General features: G+C 18.9%; 3 protein-coding genes across 3 annotated transcripts in view; 1 reads left to right on the forward strand and 2 right to left on the reverse strand.

Annotated features, from left to right (window-relative positions):
* The window catches only part of PGSY75_0615400 (putative ribonuclease), a gene marked incomplete at both ends in the record, with an annotated part of 9,089 nt that extends 865 nt beyond the window's left edge, over window positions 1–8,224 (reverse strand). Inside the window, 5 exons of the mRNA XM_018784736.1 lie at window positions 1–37; window positions 131–182; window positions 287–364; window positions 472–4,521; window positions 4,676–8,224. Of these exons, the coding sequence (XP_018642791.1) occupies window positions 1–37; window positions 131–182; window positions 287–364; window positions 472–4,521; window positions 4,676–8,224 (7,766 nt within the window). The remainder of the gene's footprint in view (window positions 38–130; window positions 183–286; window positions 365–471; window positions 4,522–4,675) is intronic.
* Window positions 8,225–11,342: 3,118 nt separating this feature from the next.
* PGSY75_0615500 (cdc2-related protein kinase 5) lies at window positions 11,343–13,403 on the forward strand (the record flags this gene model as incomplete). The annotated part of the gene is made up of 1 exon (XM_018784738.1): window positions 11,343–13,403. One exon carries the CDS (start codon window positions 11,343–11,345, stop codon window positions 13,401–13,403), a length of 2,061 nt encoding a protein of 686 aa, XP_018642792.1.
* A 413-nt stretch (window positions 13,404–13,816) lies between these two features.
* PGSY75_0615600 (hypothetical protein) lies at window positions 13,817–22,362 on the reverse strand (the record flags this gene model as incomplete). The annotated part of the gene is made up of 8 exons (XM_018784739.1): window positions 13,817–13,874; window positions 13,971–14,190; window positions 14,299–18,754; window positions 18,872–21,214; window positions 21,351–21,463; window positions 21,649–21,763; window positions 21,925–22,073; window positions 22,305–22,362. The coding sequence occupies 8 exons, from the start codon at window positions 22,360–22,362 to the stop codon at window positions 13,817–13,819; spliced, it is 7,512 nt and encodes a 2,503-aa protein (XP_018642793.1).
* Window positions 22,363–22,726: the final 364 nt, after the last annotated feature.

Raw genomic sequence — 22,726 nt, forward strand, 5'->3', positions numbered from 1 at the left:
ATGGAAGACTTTTCCTTGTATATGTCCATAATTATTCCTATAAGAAAAAATAAAAAAAATAAAGAAAATAAAAAAAATTATATATTGAATATATATAAATATATATTTATGAATAAAAAAAAATTTTTACCTCTATTATAACCGGGACGCGACAGTTTTTGTAAATACAAACAGAAAAAAGCCTTAAAAAATAAATAAATAAATAAAAATATATATATATATATATATATGTTTTCTTTTTTTTTTTTTTTTTTTTTTTTTTTTGTTCATGTGTTTTATTTCTTACAATTTCACAATCCACTTGAGCTTTCTTCGATTTTGCTTTGCAGTTATTACAATTTTCACAAATTTTTTCAAGTATGCCCTATACAAAAATAAATAAATAAATAAATATAAATATATAAGTACACACACACATATATATATATATATATATATGTTGTGTAAAATACCAAGTACATATAAACTTACCACGTCATGCGTTTCTGTGTTCTTCAATATTTCCTGCTCTGTAAATAAATTTTGATTTAACTTTTGCTCATCAGATATAATTTTTTTGATCACTCGATGAACTAATATATCCGGATATCTTCTTATAGGAGATGTAAAGTGAGTATACAACAAAAAGGAAAGAGCATAATGATATGTACTCATATTATTATCCTTTATATATTTATATGTATGATACTCTGCTCTAACCATCTTTTTCTTCATATATGCTGATACAATATCATATATATTATTTTTCTTTTGTTTAAAGTACTTTTTTTTCTCATCCAAAAATTTCATAATTTGTCGTAAGTCATGAAATTCAAAATGAATGCCACTTTTTTTTAATAAATCCATTATATCATTTATATCAATTGCATCATTTAAATTATGGGACCTAAATACTGATATGTCCCTATACTTACTAAAATATTGACGTATAGCTATTAGCTTATTTGCACTTAACATTAATTCTTCTATCATGTAATTTGAAAAAGTATACTTCTTACGAACTATTCCTATAGGACTACGAGAATTCGATAATATAAAATTTATCTTGTCATTATTAAAAAACATAGAACCATTTTCTCTTCTAATATTTCGAGCACCTTTTGTTATTTTATGCATGTCATATAAATGTTTTATTATACTAAACATTTCTTTATATGTTAATTTATGTTTCATATTATTCAAATTCTCAAATATTTTTAATAAACCATCTATACCTTCCTTCACCTCCGGTATTTTTAACAAATAAGAAATTATTATTTTTTTTTTTTCTTTCTTATTCAAACACACAACCTTATTATTACAACTTGTATCGCTCTTATCAGTCTTCTGACATAATGCAAAAATATCAAACATGTTTCCATCTGATAAATTTTTCTTAATATCCTTACCATGTGTTTGGTATTTTGTATATATTTTGTTTTCATTTGGAAATGTACGATTGGATGAATTATGTATATGGTCAGAAATAATATCATTTTGTTCATGCAAAGTAATACTATGGTCATGTAAATTATCATTTTGTTCATGCAAATTATTATTTTGTTCATGTAAATTATCATTTTGTTCATACAAAATATTTTTCTGTTCATGTAAATTATCATTTTGTTCATACAAAATATTTTTCTGTTCATGTAAATTATCATTTTGTCCATTCGAATCACCACTTTGGGAATTTTTCTTTTGCTTATTACCATTTTTATAAAAATGCAAATTTAAAAATCGTCTATAAATACTAGTCTTTTTTTTAGTAATATCTTGTGTTTGTTCTATTTCCTTATCATGATTTATAATTTCGTTATGTTTGGTTTCTTTGATTAGTTGATTGATATTATTGTCCTCATTGAGTGTATAATTATATTTGATATTGTCATTATAATTTTGCATTAATTTACCATGTGTATGATTATTTAGTATATCATTTAATTTTTCTTTTTTCAATTTGTTAATTAATTGTTTAATTTTTACATATTGTCGTATGATAAAATAGACTTCTTCATATGAAAATTTAACTTTGCTATTTATAATACTTTCTTTAATAAAAAAAGAGTTATGATCTATTTTTCCTGAGCTATCCATATAAAAGAAAATGGATAAGCACAAGCGATTATTAACTGGATCTAAACTACATAATTCTTCACTTAAAATTTTGGATATCATTGGAAAACATGTATGAGTTAAATAAATGGTCATGGCTCTATTACGTGCATCAATATCTAGAGAAGAATTTTCTTTGATAAAAAAGGACACATCAGTTATATGTACACCTACTTCATATAAATTATATTTATTCCATTCTTCTTTTTTCATTTCATTTATAATATCATTTATATTAATATATTTTTTACATTTCTCACAATATAAATCATGATCTTCAAAATATTTATATCCAATATCTTTATTGTATTCATTTTTGAAAAATGTTTCATAATTTAATGTTCCTCTTTTATTTTCATTATCAGAGTTATTTAAATTACTATTTTTTTTTTTTTTCTTTTTTTTTTTGGTATTTTCTTCATGTGATAGATTTGGTATTTTTGTTTGTGTTTCGTCATCGTTTAATATTTTTTTATTCTTTAAAATAGATTCATAATCACTATTATCTAAAAATATTTTTTCAAACTTCAACATTCGATTTTTTTCTTCTATTTCAATATCTTCTCTTTTTTCATTGGTGTTTTCAATATGGTTTACATTTTTTAAGTCTCGAATTAATTGTTCTTCTAGCTCATCTTGCATTTTTTCTTTTTCTGTTGTATACATTGAATTTTTTCCTCTTTCTTTAATTACATTATCTTGTTTTGAAATAAAATTGAACATATCTTCATGGTCTGTCTCACATGCGCTATGAGTATCATATTTATTTTTCTTGTCTTTTGTATTTTTCTTTTTTTTTTTTTTTTCTTTTTTTTTTTCGTTTGCATTATTATTGTATATGGTTAACATTTCTTTGTAAGCATCATCCCTTGAATTATCTTCAAAGAGGTCACCAAAATGTTCAGTGTATGCATTTTTTTTTTTAATATTCATTCCTTTTACATGAATATTATTATTATTATTAATATTATTATTAATAATATTATTATGGTTGTTATTATTTCTTTTTAGTTTTTTGTTTATTTTTGTTCCTTTAGAGTCATATATATTATTTAATACACTTTCTGTGTCTGATGGTATTATGTCATCATATTTATTCGATGTAAAAAAGAAATCATCGCCCCCTTTATCTGCATCTGCATCGGTATTTGTATTTGTGTTTGTATTTGTATCATCGTTTACAATTTGATCTTCATCGACATCTTCATTTTCATCACTGTCATACATATTATTATATTTGTTCTCATTATCATTATAATTGTTGTGCATATCTTCATCACTATTTGTATTAATTTTAAAATTTTTTTCATTAATTATATGATTCATTATATCGTTACACCTAGGCTGATTTGTGTTTACATTTGTATACTTATTTTTTGATATTCTCATTTGCATATTATGCTCACCCATCAACTTATCATTATTTTTATTATGTTGTGATGTGCTGTTCATCTTGTCTGATAAGAAAGAGGATGAATGGGTATTATTATATGATTGTTTTTTTTTTTTAATATATGTAGAATTTTCTTTTAATTTTTTCTTTTTATTTTTATTATTATTTTTTTTTTCTTTTAAGAAGGAACCATATTGAACATTTTGTATATCCTTGACACATGTACTTTTCTTAAGATTTTGAAAAAAATTATTATCATCATCATTTTTATATAAAGAAATATTTTTTTTTAAAATTAATTCTTCAATATCTCCATTATGAGTTATTAAATTATGAATAATTTGAATGTAATAATTACAACTAATAATTTTTTTTCTGCTAATTTTATTAATATTAATAGCATCATCTAAATCTCTAGCAGTATCTGGATCAATTGTAAAAATACATGTATTAGTTAAATCAGTTCTTCTTTTTATTTGTTCAGAGATTATTTGTTTATATGTATCTTTATTTTTTAGATCTTTTAAATATTGATCTTCTAAAGCATCTTTCAAATTAAAATTTAAATTATGATTTAATAAAATAGCATTTTGCATGTTATGAAATATATCATTCTGTCCAAGAATTTCTACAATTTTTCCTTCTGGATATGATTCATTTATATCCCAGACAAATATTTTTATATAAACTAATTGATTAGATATATCAGATATATTATATTTATTCATAAATTTAATAATATCTTCATTTAATACTTTTATTAATGGAATGTTTTTTTTAAATGGTATTGCTACATTATATTTCTTATTCTTTATCTTATCTCGAAATATACATACATATTTTATATCTGATCCATTATGTTCTTCAATATATAATATTTTTCCACATGTTTCTTCATCAACACTTTTCTTTATTTTGACAACAACAGAATCTCCATCTAGTGCTCTATTCATATCTCTTTTGCTTTTTATATGAATCTTCTTGTTGTCAAAAAGGATGAATCCATAGTCGCTTCTTCTAACATTAAGTATACCCTAAAAAATAAAAATAAAAATAAATAAATAAATATATATATATATAACACATTTGATATGTATTTAATTTTTTTTTATTATTATTAACATATACACATGTAATATTTATGTTCATTTTATTTTATTTTGTTTTATTTTTTATTTTTTATTTTACCCTTATGTACTTTTTATTTATTATTCCTTCTATTGCCTTCTCTTGAGTTATATATTCATCATATATACTGGCTTCATTTTTTTTTTTTTTTTTTCCTTTTTTTTCACGTGTATCTACTTGCATAAAATTATATTCATGATCTGGTTTTAATTTATTATTAAGAATATTATTCTCATCAGATGATGTATATGATTGTTTCTTTTCTTTCTTCTTTATTTTATCAAGATTTTTTTTTTTATTAGATTTCTTTTTAAATTCATTAATTTTTTGTTCATTTTCTTTTATTTGTTTTTTCTTTTCTTTGATTTTTTTCTCATTTTCTTTCATTTGTTTTTTTTTTTCTTTTAATTCTTTTTTTCTTTGTTCCTTCATTTCTATTTTTTTTTTTTCTTTGATTTCTTTTTTTTTCTCCTTTAGTTGTTTTTTTTTTTCTTTCCTATCTCTTTTCCTTTCCTTTTTTTTTTCTTTTTTTTTTTTTTTTTTTTTTTTTTTTTTTTTTTTTTTTTTTTTTTTTTTTTTTTTTTTTTTTTTTTTTTTTTTTTTTTTTTTCTTTTCTTTTTCTTTATCACCATTTTGGTCGAGTATTTCTTCTTTTGGTTTGTCTATCGAGTGTTCATCCATGTGAATATTTTTAACAACATTTGAAAATTGTTTATTCAAATTATTGATAGCGTTAAATAAGTTATAATTATAAACAACACTGTCAGCACTATCTGTATTGGTGTCAGTTTGATGACTTTTATCTTTTGACAATCTTGGGCTTTTTATAGATTGGTTCATATCTTTATCGTGAATTATTTTATTTTTATTTTTGCTTTTATTTTTTTTTTTTTTGTTTTTTTTCAATTTTGTATTATCTTTACTAATAGATTCTTTTGTGTTATTATTAAAGGTGTTCATAAAATCCTGGAAATAATTTTTTTTTTTTTTTTCTTTTTTCATATTCATTTCGGAGGGTTCATCTAAAGAGTTCTCATCAGATGAAGAATGTTCTTTTTTAATATAATTTATAGATTGATCATTGTTAATATTATAAATTATAGACTTGTCCATATTATTATTATTATTATTTATAGATACATCATTGTCATTATAATGTGTTGTTTTTTTCTCTTCATCTTTATTTATGTGATCCACATTAACAAATGATGAATTCATAAAGAACCTTAAGTCGTTTATAAGATTATTATTTTTTTTATCATGAGAAGATTTTTGTGTTACACACCTATTATAAATATTTGAAGAATTGTCATTGTTTATTTTATTATTTGTTTCAATAATATTAATTTGTTTGAGCATATGTTGAAATTCCATACTGTTATTATGTTTAAAATTTTGAATTTCATTTTTAATATTTGAATGTACAATATTTAAAGGTGCATTTATAAATTTTTTATTATCTATTAATATATCTTCTTTTATGTTATTAGTTTGTTGAATATTAATATCTTCATTTTTTTCATTCATATTGTAATTTATATTTACTATTGATATCATTTGATCTATATGATAATTTAATGATGAGAATAATACATCTGCCTTTTCTTGTATTCGTACGTTATATTGTATATTATTTAAAATATTATCACTATTTATATGATTATTTATATCTCCATTTATATCATTACTTATATTTTTGTTTATATTTTTGTTTATATTTTTGTTTATATTATTTATATCATTTAATTTTAACATCCTCATAAAATTTCTCAATTTATTTTGAAACGATTCCTTTTTATTCGATGTATCATCAGTACTTGTATTTGTTATGATACCATTATTTTTCATATTAACATTTTCATATTTTATTTCTTTTATATCTGATATATAATCTATATGTTCCTCTTTTAGATTTATGATATCATTATTAATAGATCCTAAAGGCGAATTGGCACTTTCTTCATTTGACATAATATTTATTTTATCAATTCTTTTTTTTATTATTTCATTTTGTATTCTTAGATTATTCATATTTTGTTCTAGTGTAAATATAGATTGTCGAAGAATTTTTATTTCTTCATCTCTTTTTTTTATAGAATCATTTATCGTTTTGAGAATAGAAGTAAGGCCCAAGGTAGTATTATCTACACACGTTTGTTCGTTTATATCATTTTGCATATTTAATAGATCGTTTTGAAGACGAAGTGGGTTGGTTTTATTAGGTCTGTTTGTTGACTGTTTATTTGAAGAAATTGTGGTTAACACACAATTTTTTTTATCAACATTATGACCACTAAAAATATTACTATTATTACTATTACTATTATTATTATTAATATTATTTTTATTTTTATTTTTTTTATTTTTATTTTTTTGTGTATCTCCTTTGTTTGATTCCTCAGATTCTATTATCAACTTGCTCACGAGATGATATATTTGCTCATATTTGTCGCAGTCTTTATTAGTTTTTGCTTTGTTTATTAAATAAGATGCAAAGAGTGAGACACATAAAAGATAATCTTTTTTTGTTATTATTAGATCTTTGAATGTGTTTTCAAATTGTTCAGTTGATGGAATAGATTTAAATAAATTTATTAACAAGGATTCAACAATTTTAATTTTTTTTTTTGAAAAAATATAATTTACTAACATTTCAATTTTTCTATTAGTAACGATAGTATTACTTAAACAATTAATATCAACATTAGATATTAAGAATATTTTTAAAGTATTGAAATCAATTTTTTTTTGGATTTTTCTTATAATATATTTGATCATCTTTGCACTGACAAAATTTATTATACTAGGTTCAAATATAGTTTTTCTAATATGTTCGATTTTCTTTTTTGTGACAATAATTTTTAATAGTTCCACCACCATTTTTTTTTTTTCATCTTCTTCTTTGTAGTTCTTTGGGTGGACGTCATCACAAGATGATAGGGATGAAACATCTGGAGATAATATATTTGGAGATAATATATTTGTAGATAATATATTTGGAGATAATATATTTGTAGATAATATATCTTTATTTTTATTATTATTATTATTATTATTATTTTTATTATTTTTAATTTTATTTTTAATTTTATTTTTATTTTTTTTTTCTTGTTTCTTTTTATCACGATTTTTATTATCCTCATTTAGTAATGCAAATTTGTTTGGAAATTTTAATATGGTGTGTTCTACATTTTGATTATCCTTAAAAAATATATTATCATCATGATTGTTATTATTAATATCTTTAAAATTCATGGAGATTTTAATTTTATCTTTATTATAATTAATATATTTTGGAAGAATATTTTTTTCTACTTTTTTAACAATTTTAGCTAGATGTGATTTAGAGACATTATTAGAAATATTTTTATTTTTTATAATCACATCATTATTATTATTATCATTATTATTATTATTATTATTATTTTTATTATTGTTGTTTTCAATTTTATTGTTTGTTAGTATTATTTTCTCTTTTTCATATAATTTAGCTATTTCTTTTTTAAAAAAAATATAAGAAAACTCACCTCTGTTCTTTTTTTTCTTTGTCCTTTTTAACTTTTTATGTACGCTGTGTGTTCTTAATTCGTTCATGCTATATGTGTACATATATATATATACAAATATATACAAATATATACAAATATATACAAATATATATATATATATATATATATATATATATATATATATATGTGTTTGTTTTTTTTTTAATATTTAAACTTGTACTTTATAATTGTGTACTTTTTATTATGTATCATTTTTCTAACACCAGGGATATATAATTAAACATATAAATAAATAAATATATATATATATATATATATATATATATATATATATATATTTATTTACATATATTCCTATTTGTATCTTTTTATATTATATAATATTTTATTATATATCTCCCTTTTTATTTTCTTTTTTTTTTTATTTATTTTATTTTTTTTTTATTTATTTATTTTTTTTTTTTTTTTTTGTTGTACAATTTTTATAATAGTATTCCAAAAATGTAATACTCATCCATTTTGTTTTTTTTTTTTTTTAATATTTAATTTAAATTTATAAAAATTTTTATTTTTATCATATTGTCAAGAAGAAATATATACATATATTTTTTTTTTGATTAAATCGACCAATATATATATTATATATAATATATAACATTTTTATTATACGTATTAATTATAATATATAATAATATTATTATTATTATATATATATATTTATATGTTAAAAAAATATAATATATATTTAAATATCATATATTTATTATTTTTTATTTACTTTAAAATAGATATCATTACTTATATTTTTTTAAAAAATCATAAATATTATATTATTTTATATTATGTATTATACTTGAATTTTTTTTTTTTTTTTTTAATGGGATACCCATATTTTATATATGATGAAAATATGGCACATATGATAATATATAAAATATATATATATAAATAAATAATATATATATAAATAATATATATATGTATATACTTTTTATTTCTGTTTCATTTTTTCTTTTTCTTTTTGTGGATATAAAACTAATAATATATTAGAAGATATGATATTATGTATATTTATAAATTTACAAACCAGTTAAATATAGGATGCATTAAAAAAAAAAAGAAATAAAGGAAGAAATAAAATTTTAATTACACAAAATAAAGGGATATATATATATATATAACATATATATGACATATATATTACATATGTATGTATTTATTTTTCCTTGTTCTATCGTTATATGGTACCAACACGATGCAAATAATAAAAAAAAAAAAAAAAAAAAATAGTAATAATTATAAATCAGTCTATGACAACCTTTATTGTAATAGTCTGATATATTAATATGTAATATGTATATATTATGTATATCTTTTATTTTTTATTTTTTTCCTATTTATATGTTTATGTCATATTTTTTGGTGTATTTATGAAATTGAATTCAATGTGTGTACTTTGAAAACAAAATAATACGATATCATATATATATAATATATATATATGTCTATTTTTTTTTTTTTTTTTTTTTGTTTTATAAAGATTAAGAAATTCAGAACTAAGACACCAAGCATATATTGTTATATATTATCTTATCAGTGTATATAATAAGGTGTTTCATTTTTTTTTTAAGAGAAATATATATATATATTTATATATATATAAATAATTATGTATGAACAAGGGATAATATAAAGGATAATGAAAAATATATAAAATTATTGTAACAATATATTTATATATAATAAATTTTTATTTATTTGTTTATTTGTTTGTTTAAGGTTATATAATAATGTATTAGTTCCTTGATATATATATATATATATATATATATATATTTTTAATTATTTAAAATATTTTTTATTCATCTTTAATACGATTTTTTAAAAATTAGAAATAAATTTTCGGGTTTGTCAAAATTATAACTATGATAATATTATTTATTCATTTTGAATTTTTAATCAACAATATGTATGATATATATATATATGTATATATGTATATATATATATATATATATATTTTATTTTATTTTATTTTTATTTTTCTCTCCTGTATTAAGCTTTAAAAAATATAATTTATTTGTTATTTATATGTAAAAATTCGTTGCTTTTCCTTTTTTTTTTTTAATCCATGTCTCATTTTGACATATTAAATATAATATATGTAAAGATTTTATTTTATTTTATTTTATTTCATTTTATTTTATTTTTGATTATTTTTATTTATTTATTTCTTATTAATATAATATATGATTATACATTTAATATATATCATTTTTCTCCTGACATATTTTTGTATTTGTATGTTTCACTTCATGCTTATCTCACATAATAAATATATATGTATATAATATTATATATATATTACTATTAATTTGTCTAATATATATATTTATATTTGTCATAATTACTCTTTTTTTAAATAAGAGATGTATATAAGTATATCGAACTTCAATCTTTACTTAAAGGATATGTAAATATACTTAATACACACACGAATGAATAAATAAATAAATAAATAAATAAATAAATAAATAAATAAATATAAATATATGTATATATATATATATATATATATATATATATATATATATTTTATATGTATAAATATTTAATAATTTTAAATAAAATACACATGTCAATTTTAATATCTTATTCTTTTTAAATTTTTTTTTTATATATATATATATATATATATATATTTTATATGTATAAATATTTAATAATTTTAAATAAAATACACATGTCAATTTTAATATCTTATTCTTTTTAAATTTTTTTTTTTTTTTTTTTTATTTTTTTAAAATGGCTTATCTATTAACAATAAGGAGGCATATAAAACACTATATGCAATAAAGAGAAATATAAAAATATGAAAATATATACATATATATATTATTTATTTGTTCACATTTATATATATATATATATTATGATAATTTAAATATTGTAAAGGGATTAAAATATTTAAACACATATATATGTATGTTTCAATGATTCTGATTTTTTTTTTTTTTTTTTTTTTTGATGTGATTTATATATATTAGAATAAATATACTTTATAATTATATATATTTTTAATGTATTTGTATTTATCTACATTATAATACCTTTTAAATAAATTAGCTACCGTTTGAAGTGTGTGTTTTATATTATTCATTTTGTATTATATATATATATATATATATATATATTCATCTATTTATTTATTTTATATAATGTTTGGAATAACATTGACCAAGTGTAAGATCTACTTCAATAATATATATTCCACTGTGTGTCTTGAAGAGAAATTAGGAGGTGGTACTTATGGTGATGTATATAAAGGCAAAGTAATAAAATATAATAATAATAATAATAATGATTTATATCAGAATACTAATTATTTACCTTATGATTATTATACAGATGAATTTGTTTTTTTTCGTAATAATGTATATGCTATAAAATTTTTTAGAGATGATTTAAGAACAATAAATGAAGAAGGAATTAGTTGTACTACGTTAAGAGAATTAAGTTGTTTAAAAAATATTGGAAGACATCCTAATATACTTCGTCTAATAGATGTTACTATTGATAGACAAAAACTTATAAGTGAATATATAAATAGACAAATACTACAACATTATACATCCAATTATCATCATCATCATCATAATAATAAATTAGATATCACCCCCTTGTCAGCTGATCAAAAATTTATTTTTGCTGCATATGAATATTGTGATGGTGGGGATCTAAAAAAACTTATACAAAAAACTAAAATTAGTGATGACCAAGCTGGTCTTAATTTAAAAGAAGCAAAGTGGTTATCCTTCCAACTATTAAATGGATTAGCCTATTTACATAATAATAAAATGTGTCATAGAGATTTAAAACCTGAAAATGTTATGCTACAAGAAACTTCTAATCATAAGTATCTCTTAAAAATTGGAGATTTAGGTCTATGTAGAGAATTAAAAAATGATGGAGATATGACACCTACAGTATGCACAATATATTATCGACCTTTGGAGGTCTTACTTTCAAAGTTTGAACTGTCTAAAAAGCATCATCATAAGAATAATGCAAATCATAGAAAGGATGATGAAGAGGATGATGATGAAGATGATGAAGAAGAAGATTATGATGAAGAAGATTATGACGATGTAAATATAAATGTAAATTTATATGAAAACAATAAACTTTATAACAACAATATGAATAATTCCCATTTGAGTCGTAGGAAAAATAAAATGAAAAAAAAAAAAAAGAAAAAAAAAAAAAAAGAAAAAAAAGAAAAAGATGATGATTATTATAATAAAGATTTTCAATATGGTCTAAATGTAGATATATGGTCAGCTGCATGTATTATATGCGAACTTATTATTGGAAGACCATTATTTAAAGGAGTCACTGAATTTGATCTTATAATAAGAATTGTTAATTCATTAGGAAAACCTAATAAAGATGAATTAGAATTTTTTAGTAATTCACGTTTTTATCCTTTAAAAGAAGATTTTTTTAATGTTCATATAAAAAATAAAAAAGATGCTTTAAATGTAATTACAAATGGAAGAATAGATGAATTAGGTATAGATTTACTTGTTAAGATGCTTAAATATAATCCAAATGATCGTATTACTGCAGCTGATGCTTTATCTCATCCTTGGTTCTCAGATATAAGGTTTGATAATCTTGATGGTATAGGTGTATATAACTGGTATGTTCATTGTTTAAAATATTATATTGGAATAAAAACATTTAGAGAGATTGAACAAAAAAAAAAAAATCTACTAACTACAACTATGATTTCACATTTCTTATGTAAGTCAAATGATAAATATGCAAAAATTATTTTCAAATTAATCAATGATACCTTTAAAAATTTAGGAGGATATAAAAAAAGTGGAAGGAGATCTTTTGCTATTTTTTCAGATAAATATGCTAATGATGAAAAAAATACTAACGGATTTATTAAAAGAGCAAGTATTAAAGTATTAAATGATATGAAAGAAAAAAATGTTAAAGAAACAAAAGAAGAATTCTCTTTCTATGATGAAAGCACAACTTATATGACACCACCAACATCATCAGTCAAAAGAAGAAAATTCAATAGATCAAGTTATCATGTAATTCATCCAGAACATTCATATGAATTTACAAATCAAATCAGAATGAAAAGAAATCTATCAATTCCAGATTTCTCAACACCAGATACAAACATACAAAAATATAAAAAAATAAAGGCAGCTACAACAACAAATAAAACAACTCTTCCACAATTTTCTCATTTTTAAAATGTCATAAAAAAAAAAAAAAAAAAAAAAAATATATATATTATATATAAGAAAAAAATATTCCATATGTGAAACCACTACAATAATGTTTATATCAACCATGTTATGTCTCACACATAAAAATATAAAAATATATATTTACTAAATTTTATTCATATTTTTATTTTTATTTTTTTTTTTTTGTATAATTGAATGTAAACAATATATTTAGTTACAATGTTATAAATACAAACTTGTATATTATAATCATCTTTATTGTCTTTTTTTTTAAATATTTGATTAAATAAAAAAAAATATATACATATATATATATATATATATATATATATATATATATATTAACAAAATTGTAACAATTATGCAGCCATAATATTATAAACATATAAATATATTTATATTTATATTTTTTCTCTTCAACTGAATTGCATTTGACATGACGGGCATTTAGTATTATGCGACGTTAAAAACCACCTGAGCAAATAAAAATAAAATAAAATAAATAAATAAATATATATATATATATATATATATACATTATATTTTGCATATATTCTTATTTATAATTACTTGTGAAGGCAGTGACTATGATAAGATGCATTGCATTTCAAACAATTTTTGTCACATGTCTTTTTATCATATAAGAGCATGAAGCATATATTACACTGTGCTTTATTTTCAAAATAATTATTCATGATGCTATCAAATTTTATAAATATTTCATTTATATCTCCATTTCGTGAATATTTATACATGCATTTAATGGAATTATGGATATAAGCCTTCTTATCTAAAAAAATTAAAATAAAAATAAACACACATATATATATATACATATATATATATGTATTTTTTATTTATGTGCGCATGTATATATTTTCTTCACATTTTGATTTACCTAATGATTCTATTTTGTCACTTATAATAAAATGAGAAAAAGGATAATTCGGAAGAAATGTCAAAGTCAGCCTTGCAGTCATATCTTCAAACTGCTCGTTTTCATCTTCCTTTATTTTATATTTAAAAGACAATATTTTAGATGAAGGGTCATATGAATATGTGGTGTTAACATAATTAGCTGATATATTTTTTAGTTGATTTAACTGATAATTTATTATTAAATTCGAAAACATTATTTGATTAAATGTAATTATATTATATAATTTATTCTTATTTATTATTGTTATAGATTCATTGGGATATGTTGTTATAAGTAATAATATTAGATATAAAGAAAAGAAAAATATATATACTTTTTTTTTGTTTTTTTTTAAAAAATTATTTTTTTCAATTAAGGTATCAATATTTTTTATATCTTTTAAAAAATTAAATATATTAAAATTATTACTTTCTATAAATAATAAAAATTGTTGATATGTATCTGGGTCATATATAAAATATTCTGATGATAAACATATATTTAACATAGACAATAGTATTTTTAAATAATTCATTTCTAAAAGAAAAGAATATAAATCTAAAATATTTTTATTCACATCTATTAATAAAAATGGATTTTTTAAACTTTTTTTTAAAAAGTATAATGATATATTTTTCTTTGTCTTAAAATCATTATCATTATTATTATTATTATTATTATTATTATTATTATTATCACTAACAACCTTGTATGTTTTATTATCATTATTATCATCTTTTATGTTACCATCTAAACATGTATTAACTTGATACTTTTCATTTTCATTCATTTTCTTTTTCTTCTTCTTTTTTATATCATTCATTCTTTCTTTCTTTAATGTCTCAGCACAAAAAATACTACTTACAATTTCATCATCAGAAATATTTAAACTACTATCACTCATATGTTCAGCTACTTCAAAGGAGATATCATTCAACCTATCAGTCGTATATTCGTTCTTTTTGTCTTCAATTGGTGAGTTTTTATTATTATCACCACTCAAACAATTATCATTTTTATCACCACTCACATCACCATTATGATTATCTCCCCTCACATCATCATTATGATTATCTCCCCTCACATCATCATTATGATCATTATTTTTATTATCTTTGCTGGTGTTGCTGTTTTTTTCCATATTCTTTTCAATAATAAAATGTAAGAATTCATTGTGTGTGTTATTATTTAAACAAAAATATTTATTTATTTCTTCAAAGATAACATTACCTTCATTTTTTAAATCATGCAACCGTTTTATAAATAAACAATTCAAGAAGAGTAATAAAAACGTTTTGTCTATAAATATTTTATTTTCTTTAAACTTGTTTATATTTGAAAATAAGATATATAAATAATAGGTATTTATATATATATCAAGAATTTTTTTTTCTTCATGTTTTTTTATAGTATCAAAAGGTTTGTTCTTAATATTGTTAAAAAAAATGTTCATACCTTCAAAATATTGATAATATTCTATAACACAAAAGTTTAAGGATAGAATATATATTTTATAAATGGAATGTAAATAAGTCTGTAAGTTATTAACTCGATCAACAATAATACAACTACTACTACAACTACTACTATTAATATTATTATTATTATTATTGTTAGTATTACTCATATTGGGGTTAGATTCTTTTTTGTTTTTTTCTTGGTGATTCAATATTTCTTTTAATATTTTTACACATATATTCTTACACCTTTCATTTATCACATTGTTATATCTTTTACAACTATATATAGATAATATAAAATAAATAATTTTTAATAATAATTGTATAAACTTTTTATTTTCAACAATATATCGAAATAATATTACTTCTCTATGTTGTTCTAGTAAATGATACATAAATTTTAAGAAATGTATGCCTTTATTATTTTCATATGATTGTTTATGTTTTAGTTTCTTTCTTTTTTGTTTTGTTTGTGATAATATAATCATATTATTATTTTTTAAGATGGAATTGTTTTGCTTACTATTAGTATTAGATAATATATTATTGATTATGATTTTTTTATTTTTATTTATACTAATATATTTATCATATATCCTTTTATAATATATTTTTATATAATAAGAATAATTTAAAAATATATTTTCTTTATTTTCTGTAACCATTTTATTTTGAATAAAAAAAGAAAAATAATTAGGACTAGATAAAATAAATTCTAAACAATAAAAGACTATATCATAATTATACAATGATATTATTTGTAAAGATTCGAATAAAATATTCTGAACACTTTTATAAATAAATAAATTTAATGGAGTATATTTACTTATATATATTAAATGATAAAATAAATTTAGATATTGTAATTCATTCTTTATATTTAATTTAAAATTATTATCAATATAAGAATCTAAATAATCTGGAACATAATCTTTAATACATTCTAATATTTTTATATAATCACAACAATTACTATTATCATTATTATTATATAACAATAAATTATTTGTTTCATTTAGTTTTTCCACATTGACCATACTATCTTTATTATCATCTATATTTGCATTATCTTTGTTGTATATATTATTTATATTCTTTTCTTTATCGTCATGTTTTATAATAATGTCCTTTTCTATATATTGAAGATTTTTCAACATAAGTATTTTTTTTATTATAAATTCTTTATATAAAAAAATCTTCAATTTTAAATATATATTATTTTTCATTTTTATATCTTTTAAATAATATAATATCTCATCTAAAGATATATAATTATTATCATTCATATATTTTAATAAAGACTTACATATTCTAAATATTTTATAATCTTCTATAATTTTCATAACATATATAATATTATAAAAACTAATATTATCTTTATTTCTTTTCATCATTATTTCGGATATAACTTTTTTTCTTACACATCTCAACACACTGTTCTTTTTAATATATTTATAAATAATAAAATATAAATTTAAATTATCATATTTTTTATATAAACCCATTTGCTTTTGATCTTCTTCACATGGATAATTTTTATTTATATTTTTTTCACTTATATAATTTTCACTTATATTTTTTTCATTTATATTTTTTTTTTCATTTATATTTTTTCCTTTTATATATACATTTTTAAGAAACTTATATAACTTTTTAGATTTTATATTTTTATATATATAATTAAAAAACGAATCTTCTAATTTGCTATCCTCTTTTAAAGGTGACAATATTTCTTTTGTTGTTGTCTTATTATCATTCGATTCATCCACATCTAAACAAAAATAATATGTGCAATGTATTACATGCGTAAATGGTAATATGCCATATATATTATGATATATTTTATATAATAATAATAATCTATTATTATAAATTGAACTTAATATATTCTTTCTTTTTATAAAAACATATTGTTCTATTTGTTTTTTCTCTTTATTATTTAATATATAATTGATGTTATTCATATTCTTCATATTTTCATCATTTTCAAATGACATACTAAAATTGTTCTCCCCTTCTTTAACATTATCACATGACTGATTAGTATCATTATAATTATTATCATTACAATTATTATTATCATTTTTAATATTATTTATATTGTCTTCTCTCTTTAAATTGTTCTTTTCAATATGATCATATTCATAATCTATGCCACAATAAATCTCTGATTTATATATTTTTAGAAGAAATAAATAACCTTCTTCCTCTTCAGTTCTTAATTCATTATCACTATGAAAGTCATCACTATTAAAGTCACCACTATTAAAGTCATCACTATGAAAGTCATCACTATAAATATCATCACTATAAATATCATCACTATATATATCATCACTATATATATCATTAACAATATTATTTAATATATCTTTTTCTTTTCTTCGATTGTCATACCTTACACTTTCTTCGTCCTTACAACTTTTATATATTCCACGTAACACCTCTAGATATCTTAATAATATTTTTTTGTCTAACGCCATAAATAATTCAGAAAACCTTTGCCCATAATTAAAATCTACTCTTAATAATATTAACAGCAAAAGATATATATACAAATTATTGTTATTTGTATTATCATCTGTGCAATCATAATTACTCTCATCCATATCATTACATCTAAAAACCTTTTCTAGAAATAATTTACAAAAGAAACTACAAAATGTTATGTCAGGCAATGATTGCGTTAAATATATTTTTTTTTTATGAATATAAAACAAATCGATATAAAATTGTTTCTCAAAAAATAATTTATTTCTATTTGTTTTCTCATCTTCATATATTAAATCGTAAAAGGTTTTTAATAACTCTTCATCCTTATATTTATTCATTATATAATGATAATAAATTTTTAAAATCTCACATGACAGATCTAATAACTTTACATTTTCTCTCTTCATAAATTCAAGTACATCTATGCACGTTTTGAATTTTTCTTCGACCTTGTCTTCTTCTAAGGGTTCACAAAAGATAATCTAAAAGAAAAAAAATAAATAAATATAATATATATATATATATATATATATATCATATATTATTATTTTTACATGAATTGTTCATAATTTTTTTTTTTTTTTTTTTGTGTGCAATACCGAAAAAAACATTTTGGCTAGCTCAACATAATATGAGGACCCATTAAAAATAACAAAAAACATATAAAGTATATTTAAACCAACATCCAAGGAAGCAAAATATACATCTTTATTTATATTTTTATCTCTCAATGTATTGTTGATAATATCAAAAATTATATTCAAAGAGAAGGAAGATGACGACAACGATGATACTGATTCTAATAATTGTGATGATTCTAATAATTGTGATGATTCTAATAATTGTGATGATTTTAATAATTGTGATGATTCTAATAATTGTGATGATTTTAATAATTGTGATGATTTTAATAATTGTGATGGTTGCTCTTTCATTTGAGAAAAAAAAAATTTTAATAATAATATATTATTTTTAACTATGCTCATTAATTTATGATGATTATTTTTTATTAACATAAAAGTATTTATAAAAATAACATTTAATGTCGATATATATTTATGTCTTGTTCTTGTTATAACATTTTCATCACAAGAAATATCACTAGTAAAGAGAACATTTTTAATCTGTGAAAAAAAATGAAATAAAAAATCTATCACTTCATAATATTCTACATATTCTGTTTGACTCACATTTTTATTATTAGTAATATTATGTGTGTCATTATATATTTTTTTATTATATTCATCTTTTAATATTTCTTTATTTTTATCAACATTACATATATTATTATTTTTTTTTTGTTTTTCATTTATATTGGTTTTATTTAATTCATCGTGCATATTATTTACATATACACTTATTAAATCAAGAGAAGTAAATATTATGTTATACTTATTTGTTGATGAATTTAAAAAATTTATAAATGTTAACAAGAAATGTTTTTCATCTATATTTGCTTCCTTTATTTTTTTTTTTAAATCGTCAAGTTTGTCTTTTTCCTTTACATCTTTTTTATGATTTATTTTTTTTTTCTTATTACAATAATATTTATTTATCAGATTTTCATAAAGAATTTTATTTTTATAACTATAATTACAATTTAATAACTTCTTTTGTATTAATATGATTTCTAAGGGTAATAATAATATATGTGCACATAAAACGTATGAACAATATTTTTCATTCATATAAAATATATTATTTTTGTTATTTTCTTCTTTCAAACTATTCGACACTTTTATATTTTTCTGTTCCATGTTTTTATTATTCATATTATTGACATTTTGTTGTATGTCCTTTATATCATCTACTATGGACCCTTGAGTTATATCATTATTTGTCATGGTCTCAGTTAATTCATTCTCACAATTTTGTATATCTTCTAAACTTATAAATAAAAAATAATCATATAAATGTAATAAAATATCGTAATAAATAACAATAGACGATTTATGATTATTTATTAATAAAAAATAGAAAAGGAAAAAAAAGAAAAAAAAATATTCTTGTATATCGTCTTTTTTAAATAAAAATATAAACAAACATATATTATAATTAAAAACATCATTTGAATATATTTTGTTTTGTTTTACTAAGGACAAATAATTCTTCAAAAAATTTTCTTTTATTATTTTCTTATTATCAATAAAAAATAAAAGTAATAATAAATGATTAATTGTTTTATATATATATTCATCTTTATTATTTATTATACAACAAATATAATTACATAATGATTCTTGAATATTTTCATTATGTAAACTCATAAAATTTATTTTTATTTTTTTTAATAAATATATAATATTATAAACACATAAATATAACATTTTTTGTATCCTTACATCATCTTTATTTTCTTTATAAATAATATTTAAATTCATAAAAAAAGAATTATAAGTGTTTGAAAAATTATTATATTCTATTTTAAACATCTCGACAATCTTGGATTTAAATATATCATTCTTCAAATAATACTTATCATTATTATTATCATTATTATCAAGATATTCTATATTACCCTCCATATTATTATTAATAATCTTATCTTCATTATTTTTGTTGTTATCATTTCTATATTCTTTTATTATATTTAATTTACAATATTTTATTATCATATATAATAAAGAAGGATATAAACATAATACATTAAATAAATATACACTTCTATCATAATCATCACAATTCTCTTTAGTTTTTATATAATTTAATACTTCTTCATCTAAATCATTTTTTATATATATTAAACAATTATAAAAATTTGTTATATTTATATTTAATTTTTTTATATTCAAATATAGTTTATTTTCATTATATAGTTTTAGTTTGTTCTTATTCCCTTTTTTTTTTTTTTCTTCTTCGTCTGTTTCTTTTTCTTCTCTTCTTTGCAACTCTTCCTTCAAAGGAAACAGCATTGAAAGGATATCGCTCGAAGATTTATTAACCTACACAAAATTATAAAAATAATGTAACAAATATGTAAATAAATAAATATATATATATATATATATATATATATATATTTATATATATTATATATCACTACACAGTGACATATGCTTGTAATTATTTTTTCCTTACATTTTTATTATAATCAAAGAAAGATATATACAATGGAGGCAAAAATACATTTATGTGTTTTTTTATCTTGGTCTTTATTTTCTCTATGAAAAGTTTCAAGCACACATTTAAACCTGTATAGAGAAAAACCGTGAGAAGAACAGAATAAAAAAAAAAAAAAAAAAAAAAAAAAATATATACATTTACATATTAAAATTAAAAAATGCTGAGAAATACAAAAAGACATAGTTTCATATCATGTATTAACATTATATTCATAATTTAATAAACACATTTACATTTTAATATATAATATTACTTTCTCTCAAATTATAATTTGGATGATATATTAATTTTTTGTAAACACTTAAAAAAGATGAAAATAAATAACATACTGTTGCTTCGTCATATTTACTTAAATATGACATTAATTCCTATAAAAATAAATAAATAAATAAACAGATCATATAAGTAATATATAATTTATTTTATGTTAATATAAATATGTATATAACAAATAGGACATAAAATATATTACATATATATATATTTATTTATTTATATATTTATTTTTATAACATTTTGTAGACTTTACATTTATAGCTTTTAGTTTTGTTTGAAGATTTTTTTTATGTAACTTGTTAATACAATTTACTATGAGCTGAGAATTCTTACATTCGACATCTAAAACAAAATTCTCACTACTTTGTTGAAAAATATTCGTAAGTAGGGCGTCTTTCGTAACTACAAGGAGAAAAAAAAAAAATATATAAAATATAAAATAAAATAATAATATTAAAATATTAATGTAATACATACATACATACATACATACATATATATATATATATATATATGTAAATATCGAATGATAATATACTATATATACAAAAAAAATAATCTATACATTTATTAAAATGAATAATAAAAAAAGAAAGAAATTATAAATATTATATATATATATTATTATATTACAGTAACTGCTTTTAGGCACATAACCCTCCTTTAATTTTATAACTTTCTTTTTCTTCATAGTTTCTTCTTTAAAAAAAAAAAAAAAAAAAAAAAGTTATTTTTATATCCTTTTTACAATACAATGATTAAATATAATGACATCTATACTAATATATTATATCCATATATATAATAAATATTTTGTGGATATTTTTAAATTTTTATAAAAAATATATTAGTTCTATTTTTTATGAATATTCATTAAAAAAATAAATATATATAATAAATTAAGTTATATATGTTTTATATAAATTGTAACAATATCTTGTTGCACTTTTTTTTTTTTTTAAATATATATCCAACATAATGAATTTTAACATATTTTATATTTATTTATATGCATATATAAAAATATATATATATATATATTATATAATATAGTA

The sequence above is a fragment of the Plasmodium gaboni genome, chromosome 6, assembly GCF_001602025.1.
Source record: "Plasmodium gaboni strain SY75 chromosome 6, whole genome shotgun sequence".
Classification (NCBI taxonomy): Eukaryota; Apicomplexa; class Aconoidasida; order Haemosporida; family Plasmodiidae; genus Plasmodium; species Plasmodium gaboni.